Raw genomic sequence first — 17,290 nt, 5'->3', positions numbered from 1 at the left:
AAGACGGATTTTAAGTCTGTGTCCGAAGGCTGTGAATGGAAATGATTAATGAAAAAGTCACGTGACTGTCCCGGGCCCTTAAGGCTCGGTTTAGTGTTGAAGTAGTATTTTCTCTGTATTAGCTCTGATAATAATGTATGAATTGTAACCCTAACGTTGCCATCGCTATGGCTCTCCCAAGCTGCTCTTTGCCTGCACTTTCTACCACGAGTGGCGACGTGTTACCACCACAAGCTCCTGGCATTGGGCACTTCCCCACAATCCACAGCCCACAGCCCACGCAGCCTACAGCTTCACTCACGGCTCTTCTCGTTCAGTTTCTCAGTGAACTGTCGCGCGGTGGGAGTCATTCTTCGGAGTTCCCTAGTTTTCTGTCGGTCGAAGAGGTTAGAACAAGTATTTTCCCTTTCGCTTCAAACAATCCGCGACACGTACATAGTGCGAGCTTCGTTCGTCGTGTAAATTAGTGAACAATTCCGAATCGGTTCGTGTGTTTCGTCTGCATGTGACTGTGTACTATCGGCAGATATCGCCTTTCCCTTCGTGAGAGGCGCGAGAATTTTTACAGCTTGAAATATTTTGCTCGCCTCCGTTTGTAGTCTAGAATGCAACAATATCTATCGCGAATTTCGTTCCGCGAATAATAATTCGTCGAACTAACTTCAAGTAATTAGTGATTTCAAATTTTTCGGCCCGAAGAGGCTGTACATGCTCTTGCATTGGTTTCGCGCGACATTACCAATGAAAGAAATTTAAAAAATGATATGTCGGTGCTGAAACTTCATTGTCCGATCAAACATCTCTCTCGGTTTATCTGAAGATAAAATTTGAACAGTTATTATCTATACCTATCTTTTTTACCGCTTTTCTTTTCCTTCAACTTTACAGTACAAAACGATATTGTTGCAATTTGTTACTATGAGAAGCTAGTAATTTGAGAAATGTTTTTACATTAGACAGACAAGAAGGGGAGAACGGCTCGCGGAATGTGGTCGTGGGAATAAACAATAAAAACCGATCGTCGCGAATCCCATTGTTGTCGATGGACCCATTCGACAAAAAGTGGTCATCCTGACGTCTAAAAAAAAAATCGGGGAAAGTGAGAGTTCCAACTGTACCGCAAATTTTCACTGTGCAAAAGTGGGTTGAGATTGAAAGAACGAGTGGTTACCTAACTAATTTCAAATATGACGCGAGGAAGGCACAAGAAAATGTTAATAGTACTTGCCATCTCTATGGTGGCAGTACTCGCCGAACCCGATCCTGCAGAAGAGTACGTACGATTCGCGCATAGGGACGAAGATAAATGTTACGATAACACTGGAAAGCCACAGGTCTGTATATTCGTAGTTAGTTTATCTATACACTTTTCTATCATTAATGTAACTTACCATTATTCGTTTCGATCGTCTTTTTAAGGAATTTATGAAAATATTATTTCGCGACTTCAAATAGTCAGGGTAAGGTACCCAATTACTGTGCCTACGTCAATTATACTTATTTTTAAAGCATAATAGATATTAAAAAAGAGTTGTTAAATTTTTTCATTAAAATCGGTTAATGTATATGTTATCACTTTCTTAATATTCGTTATACTTTAAAAATAATATTATTAAAATAAGCACTGTAATAGGCACCCCCACGGTAATTAAGTCCCTCACCCTATGCGTAGCAACACTAACGTAGAAATATACAGGGTGTCCCAAGAATTTCGGAGAACCTTGGAAGGGGAGGTTCCTGAAGTTATTTGAAGTAACTTTTTCCTTAGCGAAAATTTTCGCCTCAGCTTTCTTAAAGAGTTATTAATAAAAAAAACACGGACCAATCAGAGCGCAGCTACAGCCGACGAACTCTGGCTCGACCAACGGCAACGCCGGAATCCGTTCACTATAGCGGCGCACTGATTGGTCCGTGTTTTCCGTTAATAACTCCTTAACACTAGATTTACGGGACCCGTCAAAATGACGGATTCTAATATTTTTAATTCACGAATATTGAGATTGCAAATATGGATCCATGAGGAATTATTTAACAAATTGATTTCTCTAGGTATATATTATTAAAAAAATGGCTACAGATTTTGATAGATATATTCATGTTATTTTTATAAGGAAATGTAAAATAGTCATTTTTAGTGCTCCGTAAACCTAGTTGTTAACAAAGCCGAAGCGGAAATTTTCGCTAAGGAAAAAAAGTTACTTCAAGTGACCCCAGAAACCATTTCTTTCAAGGTTCTCCGATATTTTTGGGACACCCCGTAGATATAAGTCAGAATTAATTCGTGTTTATTCTCAGTCAACGAAATTTCGACTTTTTTGTAGAGCATCAAATACTACATTAGGTTATCAAAGTATGGTTCGGAGTTACATCAACGTTCCGTGATAGGAATGGAAAGATAAAAGTAGACGAACATATTCATCTTTGAAGAATTTCAAAAATGTGTAAAAGAAACTCGTTTTTTTCTATACAAATAGCTAGTATTTACTAAATATGTATGTTATTCGCTACAACATTATAGCGAATCGGAAAGAATATGTGCGAAATAATGACGGGAATATTCCCGTGCGCAGACAGTTTCAAATTCAAAATTCGAAAAGACGAACCTACACGAAACTATACACAAGTTCACGAAAGTATTCGAACACCCTTTAAAACGGTATAACTATTTTTTAAGTTGGATCAAACGACTTGACTTGAAATTTCTGAGCAATTAGAAGAATCGGTTTTCCAAACGATGCGCAAAAAAGATTTTGAAAAAATCGCAATTGGTAAGAATTACATGAGAAAATAAAAATGGCACTGTTTACAACCTTTTTATTTGAGCCTGTAATGCAAATTCAAAACGTATATTTTAAATTTTCATTACAGGCTCAAATAAAAATGTTTAAGGAAAGTGCCTTTTTTATTTGCTCTTACAATTCCTAGGAATTGAAATTTTTTCAAAATCTTTTTTGCACGTCATTCGATAAATTCTTGTAATTGCTCACAAAAGGTCAGGTCGTTTGGTCCGATTTTAAAAAAGTTTATACTGTTCTACAGGGCGTTTGAACAGTTTCGTGGGCCCAGTGCATATCTTAAGTTGGGCAGGTTATTTTCAAAATTTCATCGACAAAATGTGAAGTACTACGCAGCTTTAGGGACGGCTCGAACACCCTTGTAGGGATTTCCCCGTAAAAGCTGTTCTCGGAATTGTTTGGAAGGAAACTACCTGCTATTACTCGAACACAATGCATGGCCGGTCTATGGATGGCCCATAATAATACTATACTCCTCTTCTCTCTCTCTCTCTCTCTCTCTCTCTCTCTCTCTCTCTCTCTCTCAAGTACTTTACATTTCTATTTATGTATTTTAACACTAGGCTTACGAAGCATTAAAAGTGAGTATTTTACATTACTTTATAAAAATAAAAAGAATATGTTCATCCAAGTTTTCAGGCATTTTTTAAATAATATATACCTAAGGAAATAAGTTTGTTGAGTAATTCCACGTAGATGGATCTTCACAATCTCAATAATCGTAAATTAAAAATATTAGAACCCGCCATTTTGACCTGTCCCGTAAACCTAGTGTTAAGTCTAGTACGTTCTTCGACTCGAAAAAAGTACAAAATATACATAAGTAAATTTCGCAGATGGACAGTTTATAGTTCGGAAAATATTTAATTTGAATGAACAAATAAAATATTCTAGGTTGCGCGCGCGAAAGGTCAGTATAGAGCGAGAGGATGAATCGTGTCAAGTAAGAAGAAATGATTTTTAATATTTCGGATTGCAGAGGTGCATACCACCTTTCGAAAATGCAGCGTTCAACGTGCCCATGGAAGCAACGAACACGTGCGGCCAGGAAAGGCCAACCGAATTTTGTAAACAGACTGGCGTGCAGAAGAAATCATGCGAGATATGCCGGTCCGGCGACCATCCAGCTCTGTTTCTCACCGATCACGATAATAACGACAATGCGACCTGGTGGCAATCGGAGACCATGTTCGAAGGCATCGAGTATCCGGTTCAAGTGAATCTTACGCTTCATCTGGGTATGGCTCTACAGAGATTGTTACTTCTTCAATTACTACGGAGGTGCCAATTACTCTGCTTGTATTAGTTATAATTATTTTTAAAGCATGACGAATATTATAAAAGAGATATTAAATTTGTTTCATTAAAACCAGTTACTATGTTACATATTTCTTTTTTAATATTAAAAGTCAGTATAATTTAATATAGAGCACAGTAATCGGCACCCCAAGAGTAATTGGGTCCCTCGCCCTGCCAACGGCCGAAAAATCATCTTAATTATGCTCGTCGTAATCAGGTTTTATAGTTCGATTATGTTTAGGGTCGACTGTGCTAATGCTTCGTGGAACTTGGCGAATCTTCTAACTGTAGATAAAGAAAGAGTTCATTCATCAGTATCCACGATGAACTTTTAACACGTCCTCAATGTTTGTCGCTCTCTTTCTCTCGGCGCCATCTTTTTCCATTTTACTTCCTTATCTATCAGGATGCGTGCGCGATGAGATAATTCTCGGAACGTGAACGATGGAGAAACATTAGGCGCGAGTCATGGGACCGGAGCGTGAATATTTTATTTTTCGACGGTAGCCTTTCCCACTGTTTTTCTTGACATCTCTCTTTTTTGTTTCTTGCGAAAACAATTACCTCAGTCTTAAAGACGGGCGAATGTTCTTTTTTTCCCGTAACAAATAGCACGGTAAACGTTGCGTTGCAACTTCAGCGTCCGCTAATACCGGGTGCCGTTAGAAAATAAATGCTGTCGCAGGCGCTAAATTTAACTTCTTGTCGCTGTGCAATTCTTTTTTACGTCAATTAATTTACACGACAAATCGAGGACGATTCGGAAGACCACGACATTTTCGAGGATTCAAGGCACACAGCGGTCTTCTTAAAAATGGGAACCGCACAGCAGCGTACAATATCTCTGTCTGCGCGCCACATGTTCATTTACGAAAGAATCGGCCACTTGCGCACCCCGCTGGCTTTACACCGAAGAATCGCAGTGGCGTAGAACGTGCTCTTCGATCAACAAATCCAATTTCAGCGTCAACAAATCCTTCTCAATTTAAAATTCGATTCCTTTCACCGCTTTCATTGCGTTCACGGTATGCTCATGCCAACCGATTTTAACGTTTCCAGATCGATTCACTATCGCGAGGGAGTAACAGTGGCGTAGAAATAATTTTCTTATTAATGTGAAGTTACATGAAGAAAAAAAGATGGAAATAGTATTAAGATTAATTTTACATTAACATTGTCATTCTCTTGACATTAGTTTTCAAGGCATTAATAAATGAATGTGATTGTAGGAAAAACTTTTGACATAACTTATGTCAGGGTACTGTTCGAGTCGCCTCGGCCGGAGAGCTGGGGCATTTACAAGAGGAAGAATGAGGACGCGTCGTGGGAGCCTTATCAGTTTTATTCTGCAACTTGCAGAGACAACTACGGTTTGCCGGATTCGAAGGAAACTGTTCGGGGTGACGACACGAGAGTGCTTTGCACCTCAGAATATTCGGACATATCGCCGTTAACAAAAGGCACGGTCGCATTCTCTACTTTGGAGGGTCGACCCTCCGCCTACAACTTCGAAACGAACGCGGCTTTGCAGGTATAACGCTGCTAACTGCTCTCACAAACCTTCATTCAAATCCCCGAACTACCGACCGATCAAAGCAACTAGTTCTTAATTGCTTATAAATATTACAATAATACTAATAGGTTTCGTAATTGTACACTTTGACTAGCTCGATAGTCCTAGATTTACCAGTCTATTTTTGCGCCGTTGAGTAAACAAATTTTGGACCCGGAGCCAAAGGTAACCCTTTGCACTCGAGTGGTGACTCTGACAGCACCACTAGAAATTGTTGTGGCATTATTTCAAAGAAATTACAAAAAAATATTACAAAATATTTGTAACATTACAAAATTTGTATCCAATAGATTACTAAACATTTAAATATTATATGTGTAAATCGGATCGGTTTCGTATGAATAAAATGAAAATATTCTAAGGCGGAAGAAAAATTTAGTTTTAGAATGAAAATAGCGCCGAGTGCAAAGGGTTAAGTCCATCTTGCTTCGGAAAATTACACTTCGATTTTTAATGTAATAGTGTAAATATTCAGTATAACTTTTTCACCCATATGTGGGTGACGGAAATATTTGTCCAGGTTTTAAAATGAATGTTCACGTTAACCAGTTAAGCGTTTTTCGACGTGTATACACGTCAATCCGAAACTCTATTGCGGTGCGGTCAACGTTAATGAATTGTTAATTTCTTATCGAATGAAAATGTAATTCTTTCTCATTTAGCTTTACAAGGGCTTTGGCTTTTATAATAGCCGCATTTGGCATGCGTTCGACGTGTGTATTCGTCATTGCTTGATTTTAATACCGCGCTGTAACGGATTTTTAAAATTAAATTCCACGCTTAACTGGTTAATATATTCATTGTACCAAATTTGATTAGGATCAGTAAAATACAAGAAAGTTGGAGGAATGCTCAATATCATACATTTAATTTTTTTCAATTTTTATTTCATTAAATAATTTACTTTGATTTTATGAAACTTTTGAGGTTTCTAGTTTGGCAGTCGAAGTGTTAAACATGATATGCATCTACGTATATTTAATTTTGAAGATACGTGACTAATACATTCTTTTACTCTGGGGTCCAGAATTTCGAGTTAATTTGTATGGAAAATTTGATGTAAACGTCGAACGTTGCTTGCGTTTTAAGGATTGGGTCCAAGCGATAGACCTGAGGATTACGCTGGACAGACAGAATACGTTCGGTGACGAAGTGTTTGGCGACGATAACGTACTGAAATCCTACTACTATGCTATCGCTGACGTTGCAGTTGGAGCACGTTGCGCCTGCAATGGCCACGCTGGCCAATGTGTAAACAGTACCAGCGTGGATGGAAAAACTCGCAGAGTATGCAGGTAAGATGTAACATGTAATTACATTAGGATCGTCGAAAGTTAATTCATCGACGGTGATCAACCTCGCACATATAGAACGTGACAAAGTAGAAGGAATTCACATCGTTGAATACACATTGTTATCTATAGATTCTAAAAGTTTCGTTGACAAAATTCATAGAATGAAAGATGTGGTAGCGAGTTCTTCGAAACAGCTTCCGCACGGTAATCATAATTTTTACACTTATTTAAAACGTATGTATGGAACGTATTCTATACAGATGCGAGCACAATACTGCCGGGCCAGATTGCAACGAATGTTTGCCATTTTACAACGATGCACCTTGGGGACGCGCTACCGCCACAGACGCCCACGAATGCAAAGGTGAGTACTCAATTAATTTCTCTAATCGTTAATAAACAGAAACAATCACTTCCATACTGTCTGCAGTTTCATTTTCGTTCTCCCTTGAACGATTTGTTACAGCTTTTGTAAATTATTTATCTGCTAAGAACTCTCCGGTACTCAAGTTGCTCCCAGTTAGCCTAATCTTTGCGATGAAAGAACAGTAGAAGTATATTCGTGACTGGACTGAAAGGCTGGTATAATAATCGGTGTTCAGGTGTGCTTAGATAAACTCACTCTTCAAACGGTCGGTGTTGCTGTGCAGCATGATCAATTTATCCAGAGACGATAAAATATCTTTTTGCCTGACCTAACACAAATCTAATCTTTCCGATTCGTTATAACGGATTCGATGGGTGCATCATTCCCGACGTTAGCCGCACGATCCAGTCTTATCTGACGTTATCGAAAGCACATCTCGATGGATCTCAAACAATTACTTTATACCTAAGATATACTCGAGATATATTATCCGTCTCCGATTAAAATCAAATTGCTCAGAATCGATAGGAGGCACACGTTGGCCGTAATATAAAATTAAACGTTCGTAATCGTGATAATCGGACGCGGTATTTATTTATTACGGCTTAAAGAATTATTTGTTTCTGGTTTCACCACTCCTCGTATCGAATGACAAACCTCAAATTTACTATAACTAAACGAAAAAACAAAAGATATTAATAGTAGGTCTAATATTACTGTCATTAATTTTAAAGGTAGTCAACAGTCTGCTCCGACGAGACGTTCCTTCGTCATTATGAGTATCGCGTTCTCGGCCAGCCGAAGAGAGTTTGCGTTCACGATCATGCTGGCATTACCTAACCAGCTTTACCTTTTACGTTCATTGCTTGTTCTGAAGTGGGGATTGTTGGCAATGCAGGGGCACACAATGCAGCTTTTCTGTGTTCCGCGAGCTCAGTTGCACACGTTATCGCGTTACCGAGCTACCGAGTTACGACTCGCCATTTATTTATTTATTTATTTATTTATCACGTTGGTTCTGCAATCGACCGTGCAACAGGATTGGATCGTGATTTCGTGACAATACCATCGAACGATCAGACCATAATATTGCATCGAGTTGCTCCAGTTCCTCGAGCTCTCCAATCGGCTGTACCGAACGAACTAATGGCAAAATCGGTTAGACTTACGAATAATCTCGAATGCGCTTAAATTTTTCGAAGCCTGTTAGCTACTTCGGAATGAAATAATGAATAAGAATTCACGCAGAACTTGCAGGCAATCAAAGTAAAACAGATTCACCTGTTACTTTGAAAATCTGCCATGGACCTTCTATTGACAGTGGCAACGATCGTGTTTTTGGTATTCTCGAGCATAACGATCTCTGCCTCTTCGAGATGGGACGGGATTCTACCGTGGTACTCCGGATCTAGTAAATATCTACATAACGTTACTAATAAACTGCGGCCCTTTATGTATTTAGAAAGTTCACAGAAACATCGGGACATTCGGACAAATCGAATCTATGAACGTGGACGATGACACGTACAGATCTGCAGCGTATTAATCTATTCGAATGACTTTCTTTTTTTAATGTCTACGTACATTTAATATACGTTTTTTCTGTCCTTGACCTTGAATGACCTTGGACTAATTATAGTCACTGAATTCCTAATGAAAGGGACTATCATTGTAGGTGTTTAAAAAAGGGTGGTTCCGTTTAAAAAAGTCAAGGTGACCTTGATATCTCCAAAAAAAATGACATAAAAACAAAATTTTTTTTTGCATCGTGTCAGCCCCATTGTACCATTCAACTTTGTCCTTACCATATTTTACGTATCTTTAGAAACAACAAAGATATTTGAGGTGCTAACGTTTGGTGACTCACCCTGTACAATATCCTGGTTTCTGATGTTCCTTTGAAATTTTACTGGATTATTTTATTTTCATTGTTTTTTCCAGCTTGCAACTGTAATGGATACTCGGATAGATGTTACTTCGATAAGGAACTGTACAAGACCACCGGTCACGGCGGTCATTGCCAGGATTGCCGAGCAAATCGTGATGGCGCGAATTGCGAACGCTGCCGAGAAAACTTTTACCAACATCCGGATGCAGATTACTGCATTCCCTGTGGCTGCAACGAAATTGGTAAACCGATGCATCCCTCTTCGATCGGTATCATTAATCTTAGCAGAAATACTTTTAGCAATTTCTTACGAATCATTAACGTTATCCGTGGTTCGTTGCCCGCCAATTCGCTTATGCCCGGGCAACCAAATTCTTTGCCCGCACGGGCGATACCTGAACGGGACTGCGTTAGACTGTGGATTAATCTTGAAAAATGTCCAATAAGATTTTCATCTTGTTTGGAACACATTAAATTACCCAACTGAATACATTCTTGTTTCGAATTTTTACGCGTCGGTCTTTGCAAACCGTATGATCGGAAATCTGACCGAACGTGATCTAACCGAATGTAATTTCAGGATCTAGAAGCCTGCAGTGCAACAGCGAAGGAAAGTGTCAGTGTAAGCCGGGTGTCACGGGGAACAAATGCGACCGTTGCTCTTCTAATTACTTCAACTTCGGTTCATACGGTTGTACCTCGTGCGAATGTGAGGTGACAGGTTCCTTGGCAAACGTACCGAATTGCGACCCTGTTAGCGGCACTTGCATATGCAAAGAGAACGTTGAAGGGAAACGTTGTCGAATGTCAGTGCAGATCACAAAATCAAATTCTGAACAACACGCGGTAGAATCTCCATTTATAAACTTAAAGACACACACATAACGGTACAATACCGATAGTATGTATGATAAAATGATAATATGAAGTAAAATATATACGATAGAGGAAATAAATGAAATAATTGAGATTCTATTGTATGGAATAATTGAGTGGAATGTATTGTAACAATATCCTAACGGTGGTCTATGTTTCTTTATAGATGTCGACCAGGATTCTTTAACCTTGCGATGGACAACGAATTTGGTTGCACACCGTGCTTCTGTTACGGCCATTCTTCAGTATGCCAACCAGCTACTGGCTATTCTAAGCTTGTAATTGAAAGCATGTTTGCACGAGGAGCCGAACGATGGGCAGCAACCGTTGCTGGAAACGCTATACCGCTTCACTACGATCCTGTCACTCAAACGATATCAGCTACAGCTTTGGATCGAGACAACGTCTATTTTCTTGCACCCGACAGATTTCTTGGCGACCAACGAGCATCCTATAATCAAGATTTGGCATTTACTCTAAGAATCGGGGAAGTTGGTCCTGCCGCAACGGCTCGGGATTTAATACTCGAAGGTGGAAACGGTGAACAAATCACGCTACCGATCTTCGGACAGAACAATCGTTTGCCTAGCGTAGCGTCTCAAGAGTACCATTTCAAACTTCACGAACATCCGAAGTACGGTTGGGAACCGCGTTTGTCTTCTCGAGCGTTCATGTCTATCTTGTCTAATCTGACGGCTATAAAGATTCGAGGAACCTACACTCATCAAGGCAGAGGATTTTTGGACGATGTTAAATTGGAAACCGCTCACCGAGGAGCAGTGGGCGAACCTGCCGATTGGGTAGAGCATTGCCAGTGTCCTCATGGCTACGTAGGACAATTTTGCGAGTCCTGTGCACCTGGATTCCACCATGATCCGCCAAATGGTGGTCCTTTCGCTCTCTGTGTTCCCTGCAACTGTAATGGCCACGCGGATATTTGTGAGGCCGAAACCGGTCAGTGTATTTGTCAGCATAACACGGCGGGCAGTAACTGCGAACTGTGTAGACGCGGATATTATGGGCATCCGTTGAAAGGTACATCCGATGATTGTAAACCTTGCCCCTGCCCTGATAATGGGCCATGCATATTGCTCGGCAACAACCCCGATCCTATTTGCTCCGAGTGTCCATCGGGTAGAACAGGTAAGAACCTATAGAATTCTGAAAAATCACATGAACGTATAAAAATGAAGAACCGGAACCAAATTCCGTTTCAATTGAACCATATAACCGACGTGGTTTCTCGTTTACAGGACCTAGATGCGAAACGTGCTCCGATGGATACTTTGGAAATCCTGAAAAAGGTATAGCTTGTCGACCTTGCGATTGTAACAATAATATCGATTTGAACGCTGTTCGAAACTGCAATCAAGAAACTGGAGAGTGTCTGAAGTGTGTCAACAATACAGCCGGTTTCCATTGCGAAGAGTGTCTGCCAGGTATCCTCGCGCATAAATTGCTATATAAAATTTGTCAAAGAGTTTTATGAAATCCCATGTAATTGAACAATTAATCTAAATTATATTCGTCACTAGGATACTACGGAGACGCTCTGTCTGATCGCAGAGAAGACGGATGTAGACTATGCCAGTGTTATCCACCAGGTACAGTTGAGCTTGACGATGGCAGAATAGCGCCTTGTAAGCAATTGACAGGTCAATGTAAATGCAAGCCGCACGTAATCGGTCAAAATTGTGACAAATGCGAAGAAGGATATTATCATATATTGAGTGGCGAGGTACATACAATTTCATCATATGATATTAATGCAAATGTGTTCGATTTGAAATATGAATTGTTTTTATTAGGGTTGTGCCCCTTGTAATTGCGATCCGGAAGGTTCTTACAATCACACATGCAATCCCATTACCGGCCAATGCGAGTGTAGACCTGGTGTTACCGGTCAACGTTGCGATGCCTGCCTCCCTTATCAATACGGTTTCAGCAGAGAAGGTTGCAAGCCTTGCGATTGCGACCATATCGGTTCTCAGGACTTGCAATGCGACGTTAATGGACAGTGTCCTGTAAGTTCGATTGGTACTGACGTTTGTTCTCAGTCCTAAGATGTGCTTTGTACAATGGCTTATCCTTTCATTGCAGTGTCTCACGAATGTAGAAGGAAGACGTTGCGACCGTTGCAAGGAAAACAAACACAACAGACAAAATGGCTGCGTTGATTGTCCAGACTGTTATAATCTCGTTCAGGATGCTGTCAACAGACACAGGGAACGTCTAGCCGAATTGGAGAATACACTTCGAAAAATCAACAGTAGTCCGACTGTCATAAAAGATAGCGATTTCGAAGAGGAGTTGCTAACGATTCAAGACAGAGTTAAGAATCTTTTGAAGATTGCGAAACAAGGATCTGGCAGTACGTATGATTCAAATAATCTAATTTCATCCGAATTTTATGAAATCACACATTTTAATGCTGTAGGTGAAAATAAAACGTTGATGGAACAATTGGACGAACTACGTGATCAATTGAATGAAATTGATCAGATTTCTCAAACGGTAGACTTAACTGCTTCCGAAGTGCAGAAAACTACTTCCGAAGGATTGATGAGCATTGAAGAAGCGGAAAAAGTGCTTGATAAAATCCACGATCAGTTAAATGTGAGCACGATATTCTCTTAGGATTTTGAATAAAACAAAGTCTTATTCGTGGATATTAAAAAATTGTAATTTTCTTAAACATTAGGAAGCAGAAAATTATTTAGCCATAAATGGAACAACAGCTTTAAACGATGCGAAATTCCGTGCAGAACAAGTTGGCCAACAGAACAGGCAGATGACAGCTATCGCGCAGGAAGCGCGTGGAACAGCTGACTCGTAAGCAACGAGTTGCTTTACACAACATTAGTTTATAATATTAATAACCTGATACAAAATTATAAAAAATCGTATTTATCCCTAGTTAATGACTACTAATGCAATTTCCATTTTCAGAAATGTCAACGAAGCGATGAAAATTCATACCTTGGCAGAACAAGCTCGAAATACAACTATAGAAGCTTACAATCTTGCAAAGAAAGCAATATCGAAATATTCTAACCTGACGTATGTCGTACATTTTAGAACTAATTGAGAGGTAAAGCATTCTTTAAAAAGCGTTTTGCGTTTTCAGCGAGGACATCCGAGGATTAGAAAATAAATTAGAATTGTTAGAACACCGCATGAACGAAGTGAAAAACTTGACCGGCATAGCGGCTAATAAATCATCCGATGTATCACAAGAAGCGATAGCTTTGTTGACTCTAGATTTGACACTTCCAACCGTTGACATTAAAGTATTACGAAGTCAGGTTGAAGATGTGAATTTAGAGGTGAGTTTCAGTTGATGATAAACGCTATACACGTTATTTAGTACCTATGCTTTAACGTGTACGTGTTGTTACAGGGATTGCGGTTGAAAGAACAAGCTCAACTGTTATTAGATCGCAATGAAAATCTTATAAAGGAAATGATGGATAAGTTAATGAAAAGCGAGGAATTGATAGAAAAAGCGCAAGATCAGCAAGCAGCCACCGCTGAACTTCTGGCAGAACTGGACGAGGCTAATGAGAAGGCAAACGACGCAGTGAAACGCGGCGATCAAACTTTGAAAGAAGCTCAAGAAATGTTGAAGAAATTGAGCGGTGTTTATCATTTGATTAGCATTACTTTACTTTATTCGATAATAAAATAACAGAACGTGTCGTTTAACTGTAGCGTTATTTTTTAGAATTTGATGCCGAAGTGCAGAGTGAACGCATTAAAGCACACAATGCCCTGAGAGATATTGACAATATCGAGGCACAAATTGTGAACGCCACTCAACAAGTTGAGCGAGCAGAAAAAATATTACTCGGGTCCGAGAATAGCGCAGAATATACTCGTGAAACTGCTAAAAAGGCACAGGTACAGTAACTATACGTCCAGGAAGTGATACGATATAATTAGTTTTTCATTGAACGAAAAAATGTTGTGTAACAGACATACGCAGAGGATGTTAGCGCTAAAGCAAACGCTATTAGAACAGAAGCAAATAAGACTAAAATAGAAGCGGTTCGTGTAGGAAACGAGGCTGAAAAATTACATCTTAGAGTCGATACTACAGATTCCATGATGAGAGAGTACGAGATACGAATTGGTCAGGACTCAAATATAACAACAGAGGTAAAGCGTTATACGTATCTATCTATGCGTTACAGCTAACCGGTAGCATAATCATTATAATTTTATATTTAACTGGAATAAGTAGTACGTGTAAATGTTGTTATTTTGTATATTTCTTAGGCAAATCACAAAGTTGTTCAGGCAAAAATCAATGTAACATTAGCATCACAGCAAGTGGACAAAGCTTTAGCTGATGTAGCTGAAATTTTGAAGGAACTCGATGTTTTGCCAGAAATAGGTCGGTTGATATTCGATTACTGTATTGCTGGAAAGAAGTCACGCGAGATGACATTGTCGCTACAAACAATAGCAGAATTGTATGTACAATCAACCAGGTCCGCAATCTCTCCGGGTGACTTCTGTCCAGCTGTAAAGTGTACTCGCTTGGTCAATTTAATTTTTTTGTAAGGCTCTATTTACATTTTTACTTTTTCTTTGAACTTAGATGATGCTGATTTGAACCGCCTGGAAGAACGTCTAGTAGCAGCTGAGAATGAAATCGCAGCAGCAAATTTAGATAAAAGAATTCGTGCATTAACAGACGCTAAGAATTCGCAATCGCAATGGGTGAAGAATTACGAAGACGAAGTCAGCAGATTAAGAATCGAAGTCGAAAATATCAATGACATCAGAAAAGTTTTGCCGAACGATTGTCACAAACGTTTACGATTAGAACCGTAAATAGTAATGTTACGAATTACTCTACCGAAAAGAACGATCGTTTCATTTTTACTTTCATATCGCTACATGTGCCTTACATGCATTTATATTATACTACATTACATACGCAAATACGTGTTTAGAAGTAACTTTAAAATCAATTAAGACGCTTTTTTTAAATCAAAAAGTTTAGGTACATTATTGTGGTGTACTTAAAATTTACAAAGCGCAATTTTGTTTAAATTACAAATTGATAATTGAACTTTTAAAGAAATACTACATTCATATTAGTGAATTGTTAGCCAAGCCGGATATTACTTGTGCATTTATACGTAGACTATTTTATTTAACGACTCGTATAGAACTGTTTCTTTTTTAACAATTTCTCTCGAAGACTAATTTTTAAACTCGTACACGTACGAGCGAATGCAATAACGAACTCTATACCAAAGATTTTATATAGCAAATTGTTTCTCTTTTTTTATATAGAACTTCTACGGTTCCCTCTGCTGTCAATTATCAGGTCATTTGTATTATTCAGTTCTTTTAATACTTTTTTAATACACTTTTTGTACGTTTGTACAAATTATGTATATAGTACTTATGTATGATCATCCTATTTTAATTGCCATGTCATTTACGTTTATTCTTTCTTATCCTCTACAACAGCTTCTACAATTCCTCTAAGGAATAATCCAGTGTTTTATTCTTCGATATAGTCAGTTGAGTGTATTACATTGCGTCGTTACTTATTTATATAATTTTGAAAGCAGAAGAATGCATTATGTCCATGCTGAATATTGAATTACACACTGATAAGAGCCATTTTTATAATCAAATAAACAATAGCAGAACGGATATATTTTGCAATTTGTATCACCAAATTTCTTTATGTACAAGATATTCTAATAAAACACTGTTACTCCAATACGCATGAAATTTATTTATTTTCGAATCAAACAATATTCTTAAGGATATAGATTATTTATAAATAGATCTAGTGTATCTATATTATGCAAAATAATTCTGCTCATTGTTTTACAAGTTGCTCGTTGATATACCCAGCCTAGTGATTACAAATTCTGAATGTGGTGATTTTGAGGATCAAGTCCGTGTCATTATGGTCAGAGAGACATCGCCGCTTTAGCATGGCACAGAACCGGGCAGTCTTTCCTGGAATAGAACCAAGCCATCGACGAGATATCTCGTCGGTGTCTCCAGTCTACTGCCAGGTAACGCCTATATTTAAATTACTGGACGTTACCATGTGCGACAACGGGTTACCAACGCGCACTCCACATTATATTGTATCACAGACGAGATGTAGGAATACGCCAGTTCAGTTCAGTTCATACCGTGAGAATGTTCATGGTTTAAAAGTTATTCGGTACCTTGAATTCTATTACCTACCTTTTCTAAGAAATTAGATAGCAACATGGTCAAAGGAGTGCTTGTTGACTTCATTGGAAAACGAAGTTATTATAAATATTACACAGCGGGACCAGAAGGCCGAAGGACCTTGGAGCTGTCCTGGCCCACTCTTGCATAAGCTGAAACTTTATTACATTTAGTTATTTCGTTACGAAATCTTTACCAACGTATTAGTGAAATTTTTCTGATTGAAACGAGTATTCTGTAGTCTTTATTATTTGATGATAATCGACATGATTACGTCACCGACGAGAAAAGTATCTCGTCGGTGCCCCGGGCGTGGCCACTCTGTTATAAAGTAAACTCCTTGCGTGCGACTCTTTGAAGCCGTGTGCCATAAAAGAGCCGTGTGCAATACCATTATGCGTGATCGTCTGTGCGCAAAAGAAGGCCTATCCGGCTGGACACCACCTTGCCCTCAGTTCAATCTTGAGGGTTATTCGAGCAACTGCTCTCTGGTCATTATTATAATACCTGCCTTTTGTGAAGAATAGTAGCATTCACGTCCAGCAAAGTGCAATCATAGCTTAGATCTCACTCGGTTGTGGCACTAGCGATTGCAGCAAAGGTTGGCTGCAATCTGCTATTAAGGTACAGCCTTCGCTCAAGCGCAACACGTGGCCACACCAATTGGCTTCAACCCACAGTAGGCCAAATGCCTGATCTAGCTGGATAAAAGTCCCATTCATCAGATGCAGCTACAGATGTCAACTTATAGCGACTTGTGGTGAGCGCCACTGGCTGTAGCTCATGTCGGGCGAAGATATTTTGCTTTCTAGTTCGATAAAAACGTCGACATTGCAAACTTCAAAGAGGGGTTTCTCGAAATAAAAGTCTGCTCTATTGCGTGATGTAGTTCAATTTTACGCTGGACCCTTACTTTTGAAGGTAAACTGAGAAACATCCTCAAGAATTGGTGCAAAAGTGGTGTCTCTCCATATATAACGA

The 17,290-nt window shown here is 39.1% G+C and overlaps 1 protein-coding gene across 3 annotated transcripts; it reads left to right on the top strand.

Moving 5' to 3' along the window:
• The first annotated feature begins 152 nt into the window (after window positions 1–152).
• Lanb2 (laminin subunit gamma-1) lies at window positions 153–15,841 on the top strand. Of its 3 annotated transcripts, none has more exons than XM_076802441.1 (22): window positions 153–386; window positions 961–1,334; window positions 3,775–4,033; window positions 5,324–5,625; window positions 6,757–6,962; window positions 7,223–7,326; window positions 9,271–9,459; window positions 9,798–10,023; window positions 10,260–11,236; window positions 11,347–11,532; window positions 11,629–11,831; window positions 11,902–12,117; window positions 12,194–12,464; window positions 12,531–12,709; window positions 12,795–12,925; window positions 13,043–13,153; window positions 13,221–13,419; window positions 13,494–13,731; window positions 13,818–13,993; window positions 14,069–14,251; window positions 14,372–14,489; window positions 14,697–15,841. In XM_076802441.1, the coding sequence occupies exons 2-22, from the start codon at window positions 1,188–1,190 to the stop codon at window positions 14,930–14,932; spliced, it is 4,857 nt and encodes a 1,618-aa protein (XP_076658556.1). In that variant the 5' UTR covers window positions 153–386; window positions 961–1,187; the 3' UTR covers window positions 14,933–15,841. The 3 variants fall into 3 exon arrangements, with proteins under 3 accessions (XP_076658556.1, XP_076658555.1, XP_076658557.1); XM_076802440.1 differs by having other exon boundaries at window positions 957–1,334; XM_076802442.1 differs by lacking the exons at window positions 153–386; window positions 961–1,334; window positions 3,775–4,033; ... (1 more) ...; window positions 6,757–6,962; window positions 7,223–7,326 and adding an exon at window positions 8,270–8,740.
• The last annotated feature ends 1,449 nt before the right edge of the window (window positions 15,842–17,290 follow it).

The sequence above is a fragment of the Halictus rubicundus genome, chromosome 16 (genome assembly GCF_050948215.1).
Source record: "Halictus rubicundus isolate RS-2024b chromosome 16, iyHalRubi1_principal, whole genome shotgun sequence".
NCBI lineage: Eukaryota > Metazoa > Arthropoda > Insecta > Hymenoptera > Halictidae > Halictus > Halictus rubicundus.
This window is presented reverse-complemented; position numbering and strand designations above follow the sequence as displayed.